General features: G+C 39.8%; 1 protein-coding gene across 1 annotated transcript in view; it reads right to left on the reverse strand.

The window, feature by feature from the left end:
- Window positions 1–18688, reverse strand: part of ryr2a (ryanodine receptor 2a (cardiac)) — a 237273-nt gene that overhangs the window by 118846 nt on the left and 99739 nt on the right. The window contains exons 12-21 of the mRNA XM_042507822.1: window positions 18559–18680; window positions 16147–16330; window positions 14831–14966; window positions 14478–14573; window positions 7890–8008; window positions 7282–7415; window positions 6896–7137; window positions 4627–4819; window positions 3245–3449; window positions 2772–2876 (exon numbers count right to left, since the gene is read on the reverse strand). Of these exons, the coding sequence (XP_042363756.1) occupies window positions 2772–2876; window positions 3245–3449; window positions 4627–4819; window positions 6896–7137; window positions 7282–7415; window positions 7890–8008; window positions 14478–14573; window positions 14831–14966; window positions 16147–16330; window positions 18559–18680 (1536 nt within the window). The remainder of the gene's footprint in view (window positions 1–2771; window positions 2877–3244; window positions 3450–4626; window positions 4820–6895; window positions 7138–7281; window positions 7416–7889; window positions 8009–14477; window positions 14574–14830; window positions 14967–16146; window positions 16331–18558; window positions 18681–18688) is intronic.

Consider the following 18688-nt stretch of genomic DNA (forward strand, 5'->3'; position numbering starts at 1 on the left):
GATATTTTAAGGCAAAAAATGTGTACTAGGCAGAGTTAGAAAGTCCAATCTCTTTAGTTTTATTTTGAGGCTCACAGAGGCAGATACAGCCTCTGGCTAGTGTCATCTTGATTGTCTTATTGAACCGGGCTTTGTGCTGATATGTGGGCTTTTGTAAGGTTTTTAACTGGCAACTGCATGCATTTCAGGTAGTGCTGCAGAGAAATGCAAAAGTAATGGAACAACAAGTTTAACTAATTACTGTCTACAGGGAGAAATTAAGTAATAATGTGTAGCATGTAATTTTCTTTAAGCAAAACTAGTTGCCACAGACTGGTGTAACATTAATTGTGCAAAGAAACATTAAGATGTTTTGGCTGACTGACGCAGGACAGGCACGTAAGAAACAAGTTTGCTGCTACTAAAAAACAACTTATTATTTTTAACATCAAAATGTCATCATTATGTAGATTCTGCAAAGACCAGTTCCATTTGTTTTTTCTACTGTCCATATGTTGCAGGGTTGTGGACTGATATCCGAGGTTGGCTGGGGCCACATTTCTTTTGAATTTATGCCTTTAAATATTATATTAGGGGCCCTGGATGAAAACTGTTCCCAGAAAATAATTGCGATTATTCTATTGGGTAATATTATATTTAAAGTGTAAAAAAAAGAGCAAATTTGAATCTAAGTTTCCTAAAAAATACAGTGAGAAGTCAATTTCTTCTGGAAAATATTACTGCTATAAATCATTGTGAAATATCACAACACAGGATGTAATGTGACAAAATTTTGTTTGAATGAAGAGTGGACTATAAAGAACTATATTACACTCTATCTGTCAAATATTTCATTTTTTTAATGCACTAGTGCTATCAGCTGAATTATATAATTAACTGAAGTGACCCTATTATTCATTTGTCCTTTTTATTCGATTTGTTCCGTCTCTAATTGTTTTCTTTTTCTCTTTTTTTGTTTGTGAGATTATATGGATGTCATTATGTTGTCATCTGTGTTAAATCTATTATTATTTACCTGTAAGAAAATCAATTGAAAAAAAATATTTAAAAAGGATCTAAATGCAGGGCAGCAGGCAGGTGGATTAAAAAAAGATACTGTAATGGAATAAAAACAGGCGTACAGGAAGATGAGATTAATTCAAGGTAGGCAGGCAAACATACAGGAGCTATCAGCATGAAAAAACAAGAACTACAAGGAAAGATGAAGAGATCAGAGGACCAAAAAGACCAAAGGAGCAGGGCAGGCACAGGAAGGGAAACACTAACTGGGGCAGTAAGAAAAGTTGAGTTGACTGCTGATTAGTGAGGGACAGGTGAGCCTGATCAGGGAGGGGCACAACAAATACAAAGACAGGAAGTAAAACCAGTCTTGACACAAGAGGAGTGAACCTATAAATGAAACAGGAAACAGACTAAAAGAGAGAATACATAAAAGAGAAAAAAACATACATAAAACCCCCAAAACAAAGCTTACAAGATTACAGGCTACAAACAGAGAAGCCGGCATCATGATATAAAGATGTGGAGCTCAGTGGCAAGCTGCTCAGTTCTGTTATTTTCAGACCTGATAGCACACTGATGAAAAGAACCAGGTGATACCCTGCTGGAAAAAAGCAAGGCTGCATTTACAGATCTCTGAAGTTATTGCACTATCCAGGCCAAAATCTTCATCTTAAATACATCTTCTCCAGCGTAAATAAGTATGCTGTCTACTTTTTGAGGTGTGACAGTGAACAAACAATGACTGACAAAATATCAAGTTGGACCTGTGAAAAGTTCTGTTTTTGCTCAGAGGCTGCATGTTAGGTGTTTTGTTTGATAATCATTTTTATTCATCATCAAGTAGGCATGGAAGTTTATAATATAAGGATGGATATAGCTGGTCTGATTATGACTTTTGTTGTAGAAAGTTTTTTTTTTTGTTTTTATTTATCTTTGGCACAGTAAACAGGGAAAGAATTTACATAAACTGATGTGACAGGAGAAGAATCTCTAATTAGCTCTTTCACATTTATATTGTTCAACTTAACTCATTTTCTTTGAACACATGAAATCAAACTTGCATGAGAAATTTTCAACAGCTCTTAATTGCGGGAACACGACCTGCGTTCAGTTTCTCTTTCTGCATGTTTAACATTTTGCATTTTGTTAGTTTGGTGTGTCATGTTGAGAGTGACATGAAAATTTTAAATATCTGAAGAAAACCAGATTATGCTCCCATGAATATTTAATATAATTACCACAGAGGTGATGTTTCAGCTTGAAAGGTCACCTGTGTGGTGAGTTTTTTGAGGTGTACTTTGTTTTCTCTTCTCTTGTATTACCTTTTGTCCAGCTCCAAGCCTAGTGACTTTTTCATAAAATTGACTCAGGCACTTACTCAAACATGAGATCATCAAGGTGAATTTTCATCAGATCCACATAAAGAGAAACATGTCTGAAAAGAGCTAATAACTAGTGTTTGATACACAGTATTGAGTTGTTTTTGTAATAATAATAATAATAATAATACACTTTTTTTTATAAAGCACTCTCAAAAGGCAGTCAAAGATGCTGTACAGAAGTAAAAAGCAATATAAACAACAACTACAAAAGCACACACAAAATAAACAGTAAGCAAAACCATAACAAACAAACACCTGAAGAATCACACATTAAAAGCTTGTTTAAAAAGGTGAGTTTGTAGGAGGGATTTAAATATGGATGTGTCGGTGCAGTCTTGAATCTATGTGGGGAGTGAGTTCCAGAGTGATGTGGCAGCTGATACTCACCACACCATAGGTCCAGCCCAGCTCGATCTTGTTCATCACCCACAGCTCATGGATGTTTTCTGCAAGCTTCTCCCTGATCCTCTCCAAGTGAGGTGGCAGCACAATCTACACACACACACACACAAACTACTTACAATCATTTCTGACATCACGCTTTTTCTGTTGCTTCAGTCTGATTTTGAGCGACTACAAAAAGATTGTGTCATGAACACTGGCATGAAATTTACTATATTGAATCAAGTGGCATCAAAACAGATCATGTAAAAAGACATTTAGAAAGAAGAACTGCTGTGATTAAAAAAATATCCTAAATGAACTCAAAAGGCAGGATGAAATAACATATCATCATGATGTCATAATTAGACATGTATTGTGCAGGCTGTATTTATTGATATGATTATTCATGTTAGAAAGTCTGATTGATCTAATACTGCACTGTCTTCGAGTTGCTGATGAGCAGGCAGTAGGGTCACCTGGCTGGTGTCCACAGGTGTTGGGGTGAATGCTGCCTGGCTCAAGGTGACGGTGGGTCCCAGCAGGTCTCTGGCTGCAGTCTGGTCCTGACTGGCCTCCAGCTTCAGCTTCTCCCTGGGCAACACTGCCTCATAGCAAGGAGCATAACCTGGAGGAGGGAGGAACTTAAACTCCCCGTGGCGACCCCCGAGGAGGAACCGCACCCTGCAGTGTGACAGGGGGAATCATAAAAAGGGTATGATTTCAACATGAGAAAATGTATTGATTTATTTACTTTCCCAAACATTAAAGGAAACAGCATAGACCAACAAAAACCCCTAAGGTATTAAGTAGCATTAGACTTTGTTTTGTCGGTATGACTAGTCGTATTTCAGCATCCTGATCAATTTAACATTAAAGTATATATGGGTAAAATACTTTTAACCCTGTGAAACCTGAGCAGATTGGTTTGATCCAGAGAAAAGACAATGAGAAACTTAACATCACATGGCTCAAAAATTAGCAACAAGTTTAGTATTAAAAATAACAATAATTGCATATATTTATTCCACATTTTTAAAGTAATCAAACCAATTAATTTAGATTTCAAAGGGTTACATGGCTAGTGAAAGGCGTCTGAACACAGCACAAAAAAACTGATGTAGATCCAGGTTTTAATGGGTTTAATAGCCACAAAAAACAAGTGCAGTGAAGCAATAAATGCACTTTCTTTTGGTGTTTGGAAGGTCAGAAAGTGTCCTTTTTTACTCTTATTTATTCAAGTATTATCACACTGTAATATTACTGTAGCTTTTTTATTTCTTTAGCCTTACTTTTAACCAGATATTAAATAAGCATCATGAAATATGTGAACTCTGTGTGACACTGAAGCTTAATTCTACCAATGAGGTAGTGTCCATATTTAAATTAAAGCTGTAGCTAAAGACCTCCATAAGAATAACTTCAAGTTGTATTTCTGAAAGACCTCACAATATCCTGACTGTAGTGCAGATTATCTGTGGGAAAAAAGATCCTGTTTCTCCTCCACTGTGTAGTGCTTCTATGGGCATTTGCAGGAATCCACCGCAAATGAACTAAATTAACCAATCAGTGCTGAGGAGTTCCTGTCAGAGGGATATGATTTACAGCTGTCTTACAGTCTCCTTGGCTTTGACTGGTTGTTTTTGTTGTGACACAAGTGATTCTTGCAAAAGCCATTAGGAGCCCTGTAGGAGGAGGAACATGATTATTTTTTCATGGACTACTTTCATGATTGGCCTTGCAGTTTTGCAGAAAAATGTGAAGGTCATCGACCACCTTCAGAGAGAGTTTATGGTTAAATGAAGGGCAGACAATAACTGAATTTCCATGTGGTATGAACTGTTTGTGGTAAATCACTGACTTGACTCCTGCAGAGAAGCTGGCCACAGGGAAGAAGAGGCCGTCAGAGTTGAAGTTCTCAAACATGCCTTGAACCGGCTGGCCATTGATCCTGAAGGAGATGCTGGGCACGCTGAGGTCCAGACAGCAGCTCACCACATCCTCTGCTCTCAGAAGATGCTGATTGGGCGAGCTAACGGTCCGTGCAATGCAGCCTGCAGAGTGAGGAACAGTTTCACTCTGAGTTTGCAACATGTCACAATCTGAATTTTGACTGTGTCATCTGGAACAATCTGACTGTGTAAATTAATCCTTTGAAACCTGAGACAATTGCATTGCTTTCTTTGAAAAACATAGAAAAAAGGCAATTAGCAATGAAAGAAAAAAATGACCCCAAAATTAGCAAGAAATTTGCGAAAAGTACAAGAAAACTACCTGAAAATTACTAAAAACAGAAAAACAAAAAAGGGGGTTAAAAACAAGGCAAACAAGACCTGGAAAAGTGCCTAAAAATTTAAATAAAAATGTAACGTGATTTTGAATATGTGATTATGATAATTACAGAAAATTACAAATAGTTTTCTCCCCTAGACCTTTTTCTCTAGCTTTAAAAAAAATCTAAATCTACCTTTTATTTATCTATTTATTTATAGCAATTTGTGGAACATTTCTTGCCAAGTTGCTCATGATCCCAAGTTATTTTATCTTATTTAACTTCATTTTGTTTTATCTCAACCCCCAGGGATGTATTGTTCAGCCTTCAGCCTTATGCCTACAACCTAATCACAGCCATAATGATATGAAGTACAGCAGCACTCCCTCTTGTGTGATACTGCTTAAAAAAACTGCCTCATATGAATTCATGCTGGCCCAAATGATCATTTTTGGTGTTTTATTACACTTTATAAAAAACCTAGAAATATGACTATTGGTCTGTCTTCCTCTGCCTAGTTTTTATTTCATTTTTATTTATCTAGTTATCTAGAGTCAAAGTTGTTCTCTGCATTACATGATTGTTCAACACTTCTGTTGTTGCAGTGTTTTGGTATGAGATTTGCCTCAGTGTTGTGAGAGTGTGAAACAGAGCCCAAAAGAGTGAGACTCATGCCAGATGCGTGAGTTGGAAACCCAGGTGGGGAAAGTCAGTCAGTCAGTCATTTTCTGTAACTGCCTGTCCTCGTAAGGGTCGCGGGGTGGCTGGAGCCAATCCCAGCTGTCATTGGGCAGAAGGCGGGGTACACCCTGGACAGGTTGCTAGAGTGGACACATATAGACAGACAACTGTACACGCTCACAATCACACCTAATTTAGAGTCACCAATCAACCTGAGCTGCATGTCTTCGGACTGTGGGAGGAAGCCGGAGACCCCGGAGAGAACCCACGCAGACACGGGGAGAACATGCAAACTCCGCACAGAAGGGCCCCCGCCCACGGACCGAACCCTGTTCCAACTGGGTTTTGTACCATGGACCCTCTTGCTGTGAGGCAACAGGGCTAACCACGACGCCACCTTGCTGCCGATTAATAGAATTTGAAAAAATAACTGAGATAACCGACATGGGCAAGATTATTTCTTAGAGGTTCTGAATGTTGGTTTTGATTAATCTTCAGTGAATTGCCTAACCTCAAAGGTACTGCATGCTCAAAAATACATTGAAAGAGAAACTTGAGCACATTTCTGTAGAGAAACTGTGATAGCTCGTTGGAGGCTGTGTGTGACGCAGGGAACATTCATGCCAAGGGGCTGCCTGGCCGCTGCAGTCATGTAGCTGCACTATCAGTGATCAGTGTTCTGACTTTATGTTCAGTGTCCTGCTGTCTGTCTGGCTGCCTGCAGAAAGTAAACTAACTCCAGCATGGTCTGCCTTTGGTGAGGGGAAGAAGGGCTCTGTGAATCAGCTGTGTGTTTGGCCAATAAGTGTATTTATGTATGTATTTGAGACTGGTTGTACTGACCGGTGGTAACTCACTTCACATCGACAGCAAATGCAAATAACTTGTCGTAAATAGTCGCGTTGAGAGAACCGGCCAGCCATGCTTTACAGCAGAAAAACCTTTCTTTATCCATTTCTGCACATGGAGGTTTGCCATCCACAACATTACTGTTGCATTGCTTCCCAGTTTCCCAAACTACAGGGTGGGCTCGAGGTCATAATTACAGAACATGCATGCTTTAATCCCGAGTCAAAAAAAAATGAGAGCCGTTAAAATGAATTGCGTTGACGCTTTATTAACACATTAACTTTGACAGCCCTACCACACATCAACATATACACTCACACACCCTCACCTGACCATAGATGCAGGCCGTCAAAGCCATAGGAATAGAGGTCATCACCAACCCCATTGCCGCCCCAGCCTTCGCCCCCGCTGGGGTATGGTGCATAGCCGCTGGTGTTTGCCCAGCCCACCCTGAGGTGAGAAGCCTCTGCTGTGACAAACGGCAGCGCCTGATCCACGATCAGCTCATAGTACCACTTCCTGTACTGGGCAGAGCCGTCGCTGACTCCCAAGAAGATGTTGGGACGCATGCTGTTGGAGATATGAAGCAGAGGAGAGACTGTCAATGATCCATCCATTCCACTGAGTTAGACCAACAACTACTATGAATTTTACTACATTTTTGATTTTGTGAACATAATAAATTTAATGAACGGTGTGCCTGTGTGTGTCTACCTGCTTACGTGGTTGATCAGACGTGTCTGCAGTAACAGATCTCTTCCTGGCAGCAAGTTGTCACAGATCAGATGCTGGTTGGAGCGCACAGCCACGCCGTGACACACACACAGTGAACACAACACATCCAGAACCTAGACGATATACACACACACAAACACACCAGATAATATGTCAGTGTTATAAATATATCATCAACAAACACAAAACACAGCCTGAACTACAGGATTCCTGACTGCTGTGATTGGACAGGCCTCAGCTCTGTGTCACAAGCTGTTTTCTTTGCCCTGAGAATTGTCTTGTTATCTCAGCCTGCTCAGCGAGGGCCCTCCATGATTGCAACACTGTATTCCACTTGAGAAAAAAAAAAAGATTAGTTAAGAAATATGGCTAAATTTAAAAATCTCTGCTGCTGTCCTCAGGCTCTGCCCACAGATTCCTGAAGCCTGTTCACATCACACACAATCATCCATGTAGAGTGTTTGCACTAAACGTTACGGCTGATTGTAAACTGTGTAATGGGAGTATGTAAAACTTGATTGATATAAAGACGTACTACACATCTGTCTGTCTATGTATACCGCCAAGAATAAACTAAGAGCCGGTACCTTGTGGTTGCGTCCATGCTTGTCCAGCAGAGATATAATGGATCTGATGTGCCCCTCTTTGATTATGTTCAGTGCCTCAGGACTCTCCACCAGCACACAATGAAGTACCTCCAATATACCTACAAATCCAAAATAAGAACAGTATGAATCAGCACATTTACATGCACAGTTTAGTCTAGCTATGGTCATAGCTAGATTAGTCCATTTAATCGGACTACTGTCCTTGTCCCAGTATAAAAGCACTGCAGGACAATCCATTTATTGATAGAATTTTTTATTGATACTGATGTCTGCGTCCTCCACAGCTAGTTGCAATGCAAACTCTGGCCTTATTGATTAGTTTTAAACCACCTAAAAGATTTAAATTTGTTTAAAGTGTAGCCTATGCTATATTTGGAACATTTTCACCGCTTTACCTGAAAACCGTCATATCAAAAACACCAGATTCCACTGAGAAAATCATATTATCCACTAAACAGCAGAGCTGCTGCTCTACTGCTGCCTCCCTCAGCTGTTGTTGAAGCTAAAGAGGAGACAATATTCAAATAAAGTGTACACTTAAACTGATACTGATTTTTTTTTTTTTAGATCGGTTAGTTTCCGTGCCGGTGTTGGGGGACTATACATTATTTATCAGAGGAGGGGGGTGACTGGGGTGTGACTTTTTTATTTTAAATAAATATAAAATACTACCGTTTCAGGTTGTATGTCCCACACCTAAGCCAAAATTAAAAACACAAGTCCCTCCTCTGTGCTTATATATTTTTTAAATGCCTGACCTGTTTTGCAGCACCCCTTCCTCCCTCATAAGTGATGAACTGTGCCTATCTCTAACCCCTGAGGGAGGTCAATGTGGAGCACACACGGAACACCGAGTCCAGTAAAAGTCCTACTACAGTGTTTACATGACGGAATAGTTCAACTTCTAATCGAATTATCTGGGTGTTACTCTGGCTTTGAGAAATTCGATTTAATCCAATTTCAGTCGGACTGACATGTTTACGCATATTTTAAAAGTCAAGCTTTAGCCAGACAAACACAATAATTCCACTTTTCCTAACATCATGTAAACGTACTTTATGTGTACATGTGAACAGAATAACAGGCTGGGGCAGTATCATGGTGTTATGGTACCAGGGTATTTAGAAATACCAAAGGTATGTTTTTCAATACAGTCACAAATACAGGCGTTCCCTTTTCTGTAAATCTCACTGAGTCTCATTCATGAAACTTTAGTAAATCTGTGAGTAGATTTGTGCATAAAAGTCCCTGAAACTAAAAATCTAGATTGATGACTGCCGTGGGAAACTCATAACCCATTCACGTTTTTAAGAAACCTAACCTGAAGCTCAAATCTGCTAATTGCCAACTAATTTATCAAAATGTGTTATAGTTCTAATCTTTTGTCATGTTTACTTTCGTGTGTATTGTGACCATAACAGCCAACAATAAAAACTCAAATTGTAATTTCTAATAATGACAATCAGTATTTATGTGCATTGCTATTTAAACAAGCACTTTGAGCAGTCAGAGGCAGGTGAAGAATTTGCTAGTACCTAGGAAAATATCGGAGCTACTAACATATTTAATGCTGGGATACACATAAATCTGCAAATACTTTACATACAAAAAAATCCACTGAGAGACTTCAGCTGATCCAAAACTCTGCAGCTCGGCTGTTGAAAAGCACTTTAGTCCAGTTTTAGGTGCTGTGCACTGGCTTCCTGTAACTTTTAGAATTGATTTTAAGGTCCTCATCCTAACATAGAAAGCCCTTAATGTGCAAGGACCAAGTTACATTGCTAACTCTCTTGTTCCTTACTTGCCTTTACAAACACTATAATCATCTGCAGCTGGTTTATTGGAGGTTCCTAAAAACAGCCAAGGGAAAATTGGGAAAGCAGCATTTGTCAGTTACGCCCCAAAGCTCGGGAACATGATGCCTTTAGATATCAGAGAAGCCGGCTCACTAAATATTTTTAAAAGAAAACTTATAACTTATCTCTTAAATTTCTGCTTTGCCCTTGCATACTGCTGCACATCTTTAAGATGCTGTATTCCTTGATTTTATGCATTTTATATACTCCATTTTTATGCTTATTTCATTAATGACGTCAGGGGGTAATATCTTAATTATTTTAATTTCCATTTTATGTTATGCATTCTGTGAATTACATTTTTATCCTTATTAGGGCCCAAGTACTGAACTGTGCAAGGACCCTCTTGGAAAGCAAAGAATTATTATTTTATAATTTTTTTGGAAGCCTAAACATACTCAAAAACTCATGAAAAGTGGTACACTCGTCCGGCCTGGCAAAAGATTTTGTGTTTTGGTGGCTTCAGAAATGGTCGTGGCAAAATAGCTCCACAGTGCCCCCTAACGTGTAGTCCCAATGGCTCGGTACACTTATGTATGATGCCCAGACGCACAAAAAAAAGCCTCTTGGACCCACCCCCCAAATCCAGCAGGAAGTCGGTCATTTCGAATTTTTTGATCATTTTTGGCGATTTCAGGCCCTGTACTTTTGCCATCTTGTCCTACAGGATTAATCTGATCTGATCAAATGTGGTGTGTCCATTCTCAATGCCTTGGTGATGAAAAGCTATCAAAAGTCCGCGCAAAACTTTTATAATTTTCCCACAGCTTGGCGTACAATTTTGATGTCTTGCCATAAAACAGGAAATTGTCGTAACTTTAATGTACATTGTCTGATCTGCCTGAAACTTCATAGGTTTGATAAGGGTCCCTCCCAGAACACATCTGTATGACAATATTCACTAGTCGTAATAGCGCCATCTACTGGCAACAGGAAGTGAGCCTTGAGGGACAATTATCATTGTATTAACATGATATTTACATGGTTTGGTCTACAAATGATGTACACAAAGATGACATAGAATTTGTGTCTGGAAATACTAAACCATGTGAAACTGCTCACTCCAGGGTCCAAACTCTCTCCATACATTATCCGACTTTCATAGAAATGAACGACCGCTTTAGCTGGAGGCCCAGCCAGGGGTGCGAGGGCCCTTTCATTGGTGCTTGCAGCTTTAATTTTATCTTACTTTTACTAGTATTATCAAGTGGATTTTATCCACTTGAAAATGCATTCTGTGTATTTTATTCTGATTTAATTTTGTTTTTACAAACAGGTTTTATTATGTCTTTTTGTCTTTCATGTGTTTTGATGTGAAGCACTTGGTGCATTTAATTTCTTTCTTGTAAAACATGTTGGGCTGCATTTCTTGTATGAAAGGCACTATACAAATGAAGTTTATTACTATTATTATAATTATTATTAAATTCTTGCTGGTCACATTTCATTAATGAGACCCAATGTATATAGTGCACAGCATGCACCACCAGAGCTCAATGTCCGCTCTCAACTGGTGGAACAGGCAGCTGGGCTGAAAGACACATGACACTTAGTTGTGGAGTGTTTGCGCTGCACATTTATACCATCATGTCATATACCATAGTGAAATTTCAGGACGGTGTAACTGTATGAAATACTGCATACCTACTGAGCATAACAAAGAGCCACAAAACCAGGGCCATGTTCACAAATCACTCTAAAGCTAAAAGTAGACTGTTCTAAGAGTAAATCTCAAAGCATTTTAGTCAGCCCCTCACTGGGCATCATGCAGGAAGTCATATACAAACAATTTTTCCTTACTTTGGTTTTCTTCTTAGTTTGTTTGTACCCATTGATCTCTGGAATTCACCAATGTTTTCTTATTTTCGCTTTTCTTCAGTGAAAGAAAATTATACAAGTGGTCGAGAGCAGCAGCTCATTTTAACAGGCCAGAAATTGTTGTCCAATGCAAGAAAACAAGTTTTCAAATTTGAGGACATAAAAAAAATGCATAAATATCATTTTATAGAGATCATTAAATGTTAGAGAAGCTATGATTGGATTACTAATTTGTGGGCAAAGAAACAATACTGTTCCAATGCTAAAAACCCTTGGATGATATTGCATGCATTCAGCTTCTGAATGGCCTACATAGCCTACTGTGTTTTTTGTTGTTGTTTTTTTGCCCTTTATGTTTATGTTAAACCATCTTCTTTAAGTTTCAGTTATAATGTGTTCCTCTGCCAACACAGCATTTACAGCATCACAGATAATTGGCCATTGCTGGGTTTTTGATTTTCCAATATCATCAGCACTGACAATCTCAAAATCACATCTTTACTTATGAACTTATCAACTTACACGCACTATCCACCTAAGCACTCGGCAACCCCATTCTGTAACTTTACTTTGGCCTGCAACTTCGTGGCTCGGATGCTGTGATTCCTAAACGCTTCCACTTTGCAATATTACCATTTACAGTTGATCGTGGAATATCTAGGAGGGACGAAATTTCACAAACTGACTTGTTGCAATGGTGGCATCCTATTACAGTACCACAATTGAATTCAGTGAGCTCTTTAGAATGACCCTTTCTTTCTTAAATGTTGAATTCAATGATTAAGAGGCGTTGCCCAATACTTTTGTCCATATAATGTATATTTAACAATAGTTCAATTTAACTACTACTTCTTTTGCATGCATCTCTACCACAGCCTTGCAAACTGTTTGCAGGTTGGTTTGTTTAAAACATATCCATGACAACACACAGCGACGACTGTGAACATTCAAGAGGCCGTGACACAAACTGCTATAAAATCACTAGTTGAGACGCATATTTCAAATTATATGCAATGCTTCTAAAACCCAAATAATACTGGCATATCCCACATCTTTATCTGAAAATGCTGAATTCTGTAAACAACCTGATTTGAAATATGCTGTTTACATGGCCCTATTAAATTTGGAATGTTGTTAAAATAGGGAAATATTGGTGTGCATGTAACTGTAGCCTCTGACAATGGACTTTTTGAGTAAGGATCTGAAGGACAAAAATCAAATAAAGATCTAATCAACTAAGACAATTAACAATCAAAGCCATTAGGGTTTGTCAACTTTACTTCTGTAAATTTTGAAAAATACAATTTTCAGTGCTTTCAAGTCTGAAGTCTGAGGACAAGTCCGCTGGCCCTGACAACATTCCTGGACGTGCACTAAAAACTTGTGCTGATCAGCTTTTTAATGTTATAACTGACATTTTTAACATCTCACTCTCACAAGAGACTGTTCCCTCCTACCTCAAGGCAGCAGACATCATCCTCCCTGTACCTAAAACATCTGCTGTGTCCAGTCTTAATGACTACCGCCCTGTGGCTCTTACCCCCATCCCGGTGAAGTGCTTTGAGAAACTGGTTCTCCAGCACATCAAAGACAACATCCCTGCCAGTCTGGACCCTCACCACTATGCTTTCAGAACCAACAGATCCACAGAGGATGCCATATCTACTGCTCTTCAATCAGTCTTCACTCACCTAAAGAATAAGAACAGCTACATCAGGATGCTGTTTGTTGACTTTCTTGACTCCGCATTCAACACAATCTCTCCCATGAAGCTGATTGGAAAACTTAACACTCTGGGCTTCAGTACAACACTCTGCAGCTGGATACTGGACTTCCTCACATGCAGACCCCAGAGTTCGGATGGGCAGTCACACCTCCTCTACATTAGTGCTCAACACCGGAGCCCCCCAGGGTTGTGTGCTCAGCCCCCTTCTGTTAACACTGTACACCCATGACTGCACTCCCACACATCAGAAGTACTTTATTGTGAAGAATGTGGATGACACCACCATCATTGGATGTATTAGAAAAAACGATGAGAGTTCATACCGGGGGAAGTCAACAATCTTGCAGAGTGGTGCACAGAGAACAACATACTGCTCAACATCATTAAAACCAAGGTGCTGATTGTTGATTTTAGAAAGATAGAGGCAAAGACACACACCCCTGTCTACATCAGTGGAGCTGAAGTAGAGCAGGTGAACAGCTATAGGTTCCTTGGAATTACTATCACTGAAAACCTATCGTGGTCATCACACATCACCACCCAGGTTAAAAAAGCACAGAAAGGGCTCCACTCCCTACGGAAACTTAGGAAGGCTAAATTCCAGAACAAGATCCTGGTTAACTTCTATAGAGGAGCAATAGAAAGCATACTGACTGGAAATATCACAAACTGGCATAGTTCAGGCTCCACAGCAGGTGATTAAAACTGCCCAGAACATCATTGGTTCCCATCTACAGAGCATCAGTGACCTTGGTGAAGTGAGGTGTCTGCAAAGAGCCCAAAGGATACTGAAAGACAGCAGCACCCCAGCCACAGTCTGTTCACCCTGCTGCCACCTGGAAAAAGATATGGAAGTATCTGCTGCCAAACCACCAGTACGGAGCAGCTTCTTTCCTCAGGCTGTGACACTCCTCAACTCCTTCGACGCCAAAAAGGTGTAGCAAGATTTAGGATCAACTTTAGTGTAATTTGGTCTTAAACCACATTTAAGAAAAATGACAATAAATTTACCTTGTACTTTGTACCTTGATGAAATGGAATATCTCAACCATTATTGTCATAATAATGAGTCTAATCAGAGTTTTTTGGATTTGTTTCCTGCAGGTCTTAATATTCAATTAATATCAATTATACATAGTGACTCTCCTCAAAGACACGCTAACCTACCAGAAGAGGCCTCCAGTCTCTCCAGTCTGCTGATGAGCCAGTCCAATGAACCAGAAAACTGAGCACAGTTCTTCCTGTTTCCTCTGATCAGTGCAGCTGAGAGGAGACAGAAGAGCACAGACATGACCAAAGCAAAAACACAGCACTGTACACACAGCTTTTACCATTTCTACATCAATCTGTTGGTCTCTGTCCTCTCATTGCAACATGTTTTTATTTCATTTCTTTGAATAATATGAATAGCTAAGTAATCACTTTTTGTTAGGCCGTTTGTAAAATCTGGTTGAAGCTAATAGAATCTGTTGTAATCACATCCTTTCTAGTGTGTGAACAATATGTGTGTAAGTGCATACCAAGTAGTTGGTAGAGGGAGTTGAGGATGGAGCTCCAGGCCTCTCCGGCCTCCCTCCCCACTGCCTCAGCAAAATGAGCTGCACTGCTGTAGACGTGAAGACGATCAATACACTCCAAAACCAGGCTGATCATTCCCTACAGACACACAGGTTGTTGCTTTTACTGCTTTATTCAGCTGGATTAATTAAGGTCTTTAGAAATCAAGGAAGAGGACAATGGAGAGAGAGAGAGACAGTGCAGAGCAGCAGGCTCTAACTGGGGACACTGTGAGGGTCCAGCTGCAGATGAAGGACAGATTCCAAAATGACACATTTGCAGTCTTCAACACTTTGCTAAAGCCAGACTTTTGACATAAACTGTCTCTGGCCTGGAAAGTAGACAAGGATGAAACAGGCAACTCCCAAGTCAAGTCCCCAGTCAAGAGCTACAAGGTCCATGTCCTTAACTTTGAGTTTTGAGACCTGAACAGGTAACCATGTGCTTTTCATCAAATGTAAAGCCAGTTTAACAAAGAATTAATAATGTATTCAATTTTCAAAACTCATCTTTTTAAGAAGAGTATTTATTTTTTTAAAACAAGTTTACTGAAAAGTTGCTTACTGTAGCTATTAAATTACCATTAACTCGCTGCCTAAGTTAATATTAGTCTAGACTTTGCAACTTTGAATTTCAAACAAAGGTGGAAGTAATTGCGTCTCCATTATAATTTTTTGCATACTGTTAATCGTTCCTTTGTTAATCACCCCAAACTTGTTCTACGCAGAAAAAATTATATTTAATATCTTCTTCTTTTTTTTTTAAGCAAACACTTAATAGCATAATAGTAATTATGGTTCTCTCCTGTGACTCAACCTGATGCTGCTGAACTGGTTCAAACATGTTACAAGCTTTTTTAATGAAATAGTTTTAAATCTTTGCCCTTAGAGGAAGGTATCAAGTATTTTCAAGTCATAGGGCTCAAGTCAAAAACAAGTCATTAGTCATTGGTGTATAAGTCAAAGTCTATTTTCTATTCTGTCAGTTCAGATTTTAAGTTGCCAAATTTGTGACTTGAGTCCAAGGCATGTGACTCTAGTTAACACCTCTGTTGTTTAGAGCATGCACGCACGTGCACCCACACACACATGCGCGCACGCACACCCACGCACGCACGCACGCACGCACGCACGCACACACTCAAACACACACACACACACACACACACACACACACACACAGACAGACACACACACACGCATACCCACACACGCACGCACGCGCGCGCGCACACACACACACGCACGCACGCACGCACGCACACACACATATTCCCTACCTCTTCCTGAAAGAGGTTCTGTCGGTTCTTCAGAGCTCTCAGTCGGTTCTGCTTGTCTTCATGTTCCAGGTGATCTCCAGGTGGTTGGAAGTAACCAATCAGATCCTGCAGACTCAGACTGACTGAATCTATAGGTAGATCTAGAGTGGAGCTCTTGCCCTTTTTCCTGAGTGTGTCCAGACCCCTGGAGAGGAGAGAGGAAAGGAGGTCAATCACTGTCTTTGTAAAGTGAACACTTTTGATCATTGCTGCTGTGGTGCTGCTCTTTAATACCTGAATCAGACTCTGTGTTGTCTGAGTGCTGAGTGTGACTCCTAGATTATATATGTATTTGCTCTTTTGTTGTGAGCTGATTTATATGCAGATGTAAATTAGAAGCTGGCTGGAGTAACATGATTTCTGCAGTGTGTTTTTGTTCAGAATGAAGGTACTTTTAGGCTGCTGACTCTGTGTTCAGACTGAGTTTGTCAGTGTGAGCTGAATGTTTACGCACTCCTCCCTGCTGCTCTGCTTTGTTTGATGTATGTAGGCATAATTTGATGCATCTAAAGATCATCTTCTGGGGTATTAAGCAGTGAGTAATAATGATCAAAGCAGCTCTCAGCTTTATGTTTCTCTTCTGTTTTCTTCAGAATTCCTCCTCAGAGGGCCCTGCGCCTCACTTAAAACATACACATAGTACAGTATACTGAACAACTGTGCATCAGATTGCACGGTTTCCACTACATTATCTTGTTTGTGGCAGCCTGCCACGATTAAAACATGTGCTGCCACATTTTAATTTTATATTTTTGGAGCTTGACCATTCATGAAGAGTGCTATTGGAATGCATATACTGTACAGTTATTAATTGCACCACACTGTCGGAGCACAGAGTATACTTTGGGCACAGACTGAGCAACAGAACGCAGATAAAATTTAAACTGACAGATAAATTATCCACCTTGACATACAAACTCCCTAAACTGCTGCTGAGGGCAGAAAGAATTCATGACAGATATGCGCTGAGTTTACACACCCACGAAAACAGAGAGCACAGAATGATAATAGAAAACACAATATAGTTCTAATTTACAAAAGTCTGAGAGCAAGATTTTTAAAACGGGGATGTTTTTCATGACAGTTAACTTAGTCTTTGTTGTTTGATATCCACTAATAAATAAATAAATCTGTATCAGGGTAATAGAAAATTATCTTTGGGAAAATAGATTTCTGATCTGGGAAAATGAAATAAAAACAAAAATTTCACAGTCCTTCAAATGCTTCTTCTTAACTCACAACACAAAGCAAGAGCAGCTGCTGATACTTCAAACAAGAATAAAGCAGCTGGTGTCTGATTAACAATGACATAAACTGATTCAAACTGCTATTCTTTTTGTACTTTGAAAATAAATAAGGTGCTTAAAAACATCAAAGAGTGCCAGAGGAGGATCCCCCGGGCCAAGCCAAGAGAGTCCTCAAATCCTAGAAACACCCCTGTGACCTGTACAGGGCTCTTTGCAATATAAATAAATGCAGCAAATGTTGAAAGGTTGTTAACAGGCAATTAATTTATTGGATATACTGATAAACATAATTAATGTTTGTTATAACTGGCCCCTGGTCTTCTGTCATCTTGTAAATGTGGCCCCTGGGTAAAGCAGGTTGAGTGTCCGTGCCTTGCATAAATAAGGTACACCATGTAGTGGCTTCTCTGCAGGATCGTGCCACAGTTCCAGTTCTCTCCTCAAATTAAAAGCCATTAAAGCAGACTGCAGCATGCTCGCTGCTCCACATATACTGGGTACATTGAGTGCAGGATATTTCCTTTCAATTAAGTTACCATCAGTATCTTGCCTCGTATTCACTCCAGAGCAACCAGCTCTTCCCCTGGGCTTCATTTCTGCCACTATTCAAGAGGAAAATCGTTTCTACACAGGTACACTTGCATTATGTTGCTACAGCATCAGAGTGAATGCGACTTCTCAAGCATGCAGGGGGAACTGAGGCATGGTCACTATGTACTGTAACACCGGATAGTTTATGTGCACACAGGAGGTTGTGCTTTACTGTAGCTGGCAGGTTGTTTTAGTAGGTTTTTATTTAATCCAGGTAGATTTCAAGAGTGGAGACTTATCGTGTTCCTGTTGAATTTCTCACAGCTCCTTGGATTTATCGTGGAGCATAAGCAAAGCTCTGCATCACCATTTGCCGTGATAAATCCTCATGAATCAGAAGATGTCACTTTAAGTTTTCAGATCATTATGCTGCTGCTGGAGTCTAATCCAACCTGATCCACACCACAGCCTCCTCTTCTGTTACCGTCTAATTCCCATCTTGCCTCTTGTTGTTACATATGTAGGTGTGTGTGTGTGTGTGTGTGTGTGTGTGTGTGTGTGTGTGTGTGTGTGTTCCACCTGATGTGTAATCCACCTGATGAAGAGGTTGAACAGAAACACAGTACTGCGGATGACTCTGGCAGTGCGGCTCTCCTCGTGTTGTGAGCGAGACAGCGTCAGCCCGTCATCCATGTGACCCTCATGGTGCATGATGGCCTGAAATA

The sequence above is a fragment of the Plectropomus leopardus genome, chromosome 19 (genome assembly GCF_008729295.1).
Source record: "Plectropomus leopardus isolate mb chromosome 19, YSFRI_Pleo_2.0, whole genome shotgun sequence".
NCBI classification, from domain to species: domain Eukaryota; kingdom Metazoa; phylum Chordata; class Actinopteri; order Perciformes; family Serranidae; genus Plectropomus; species Plectropomus leopardus.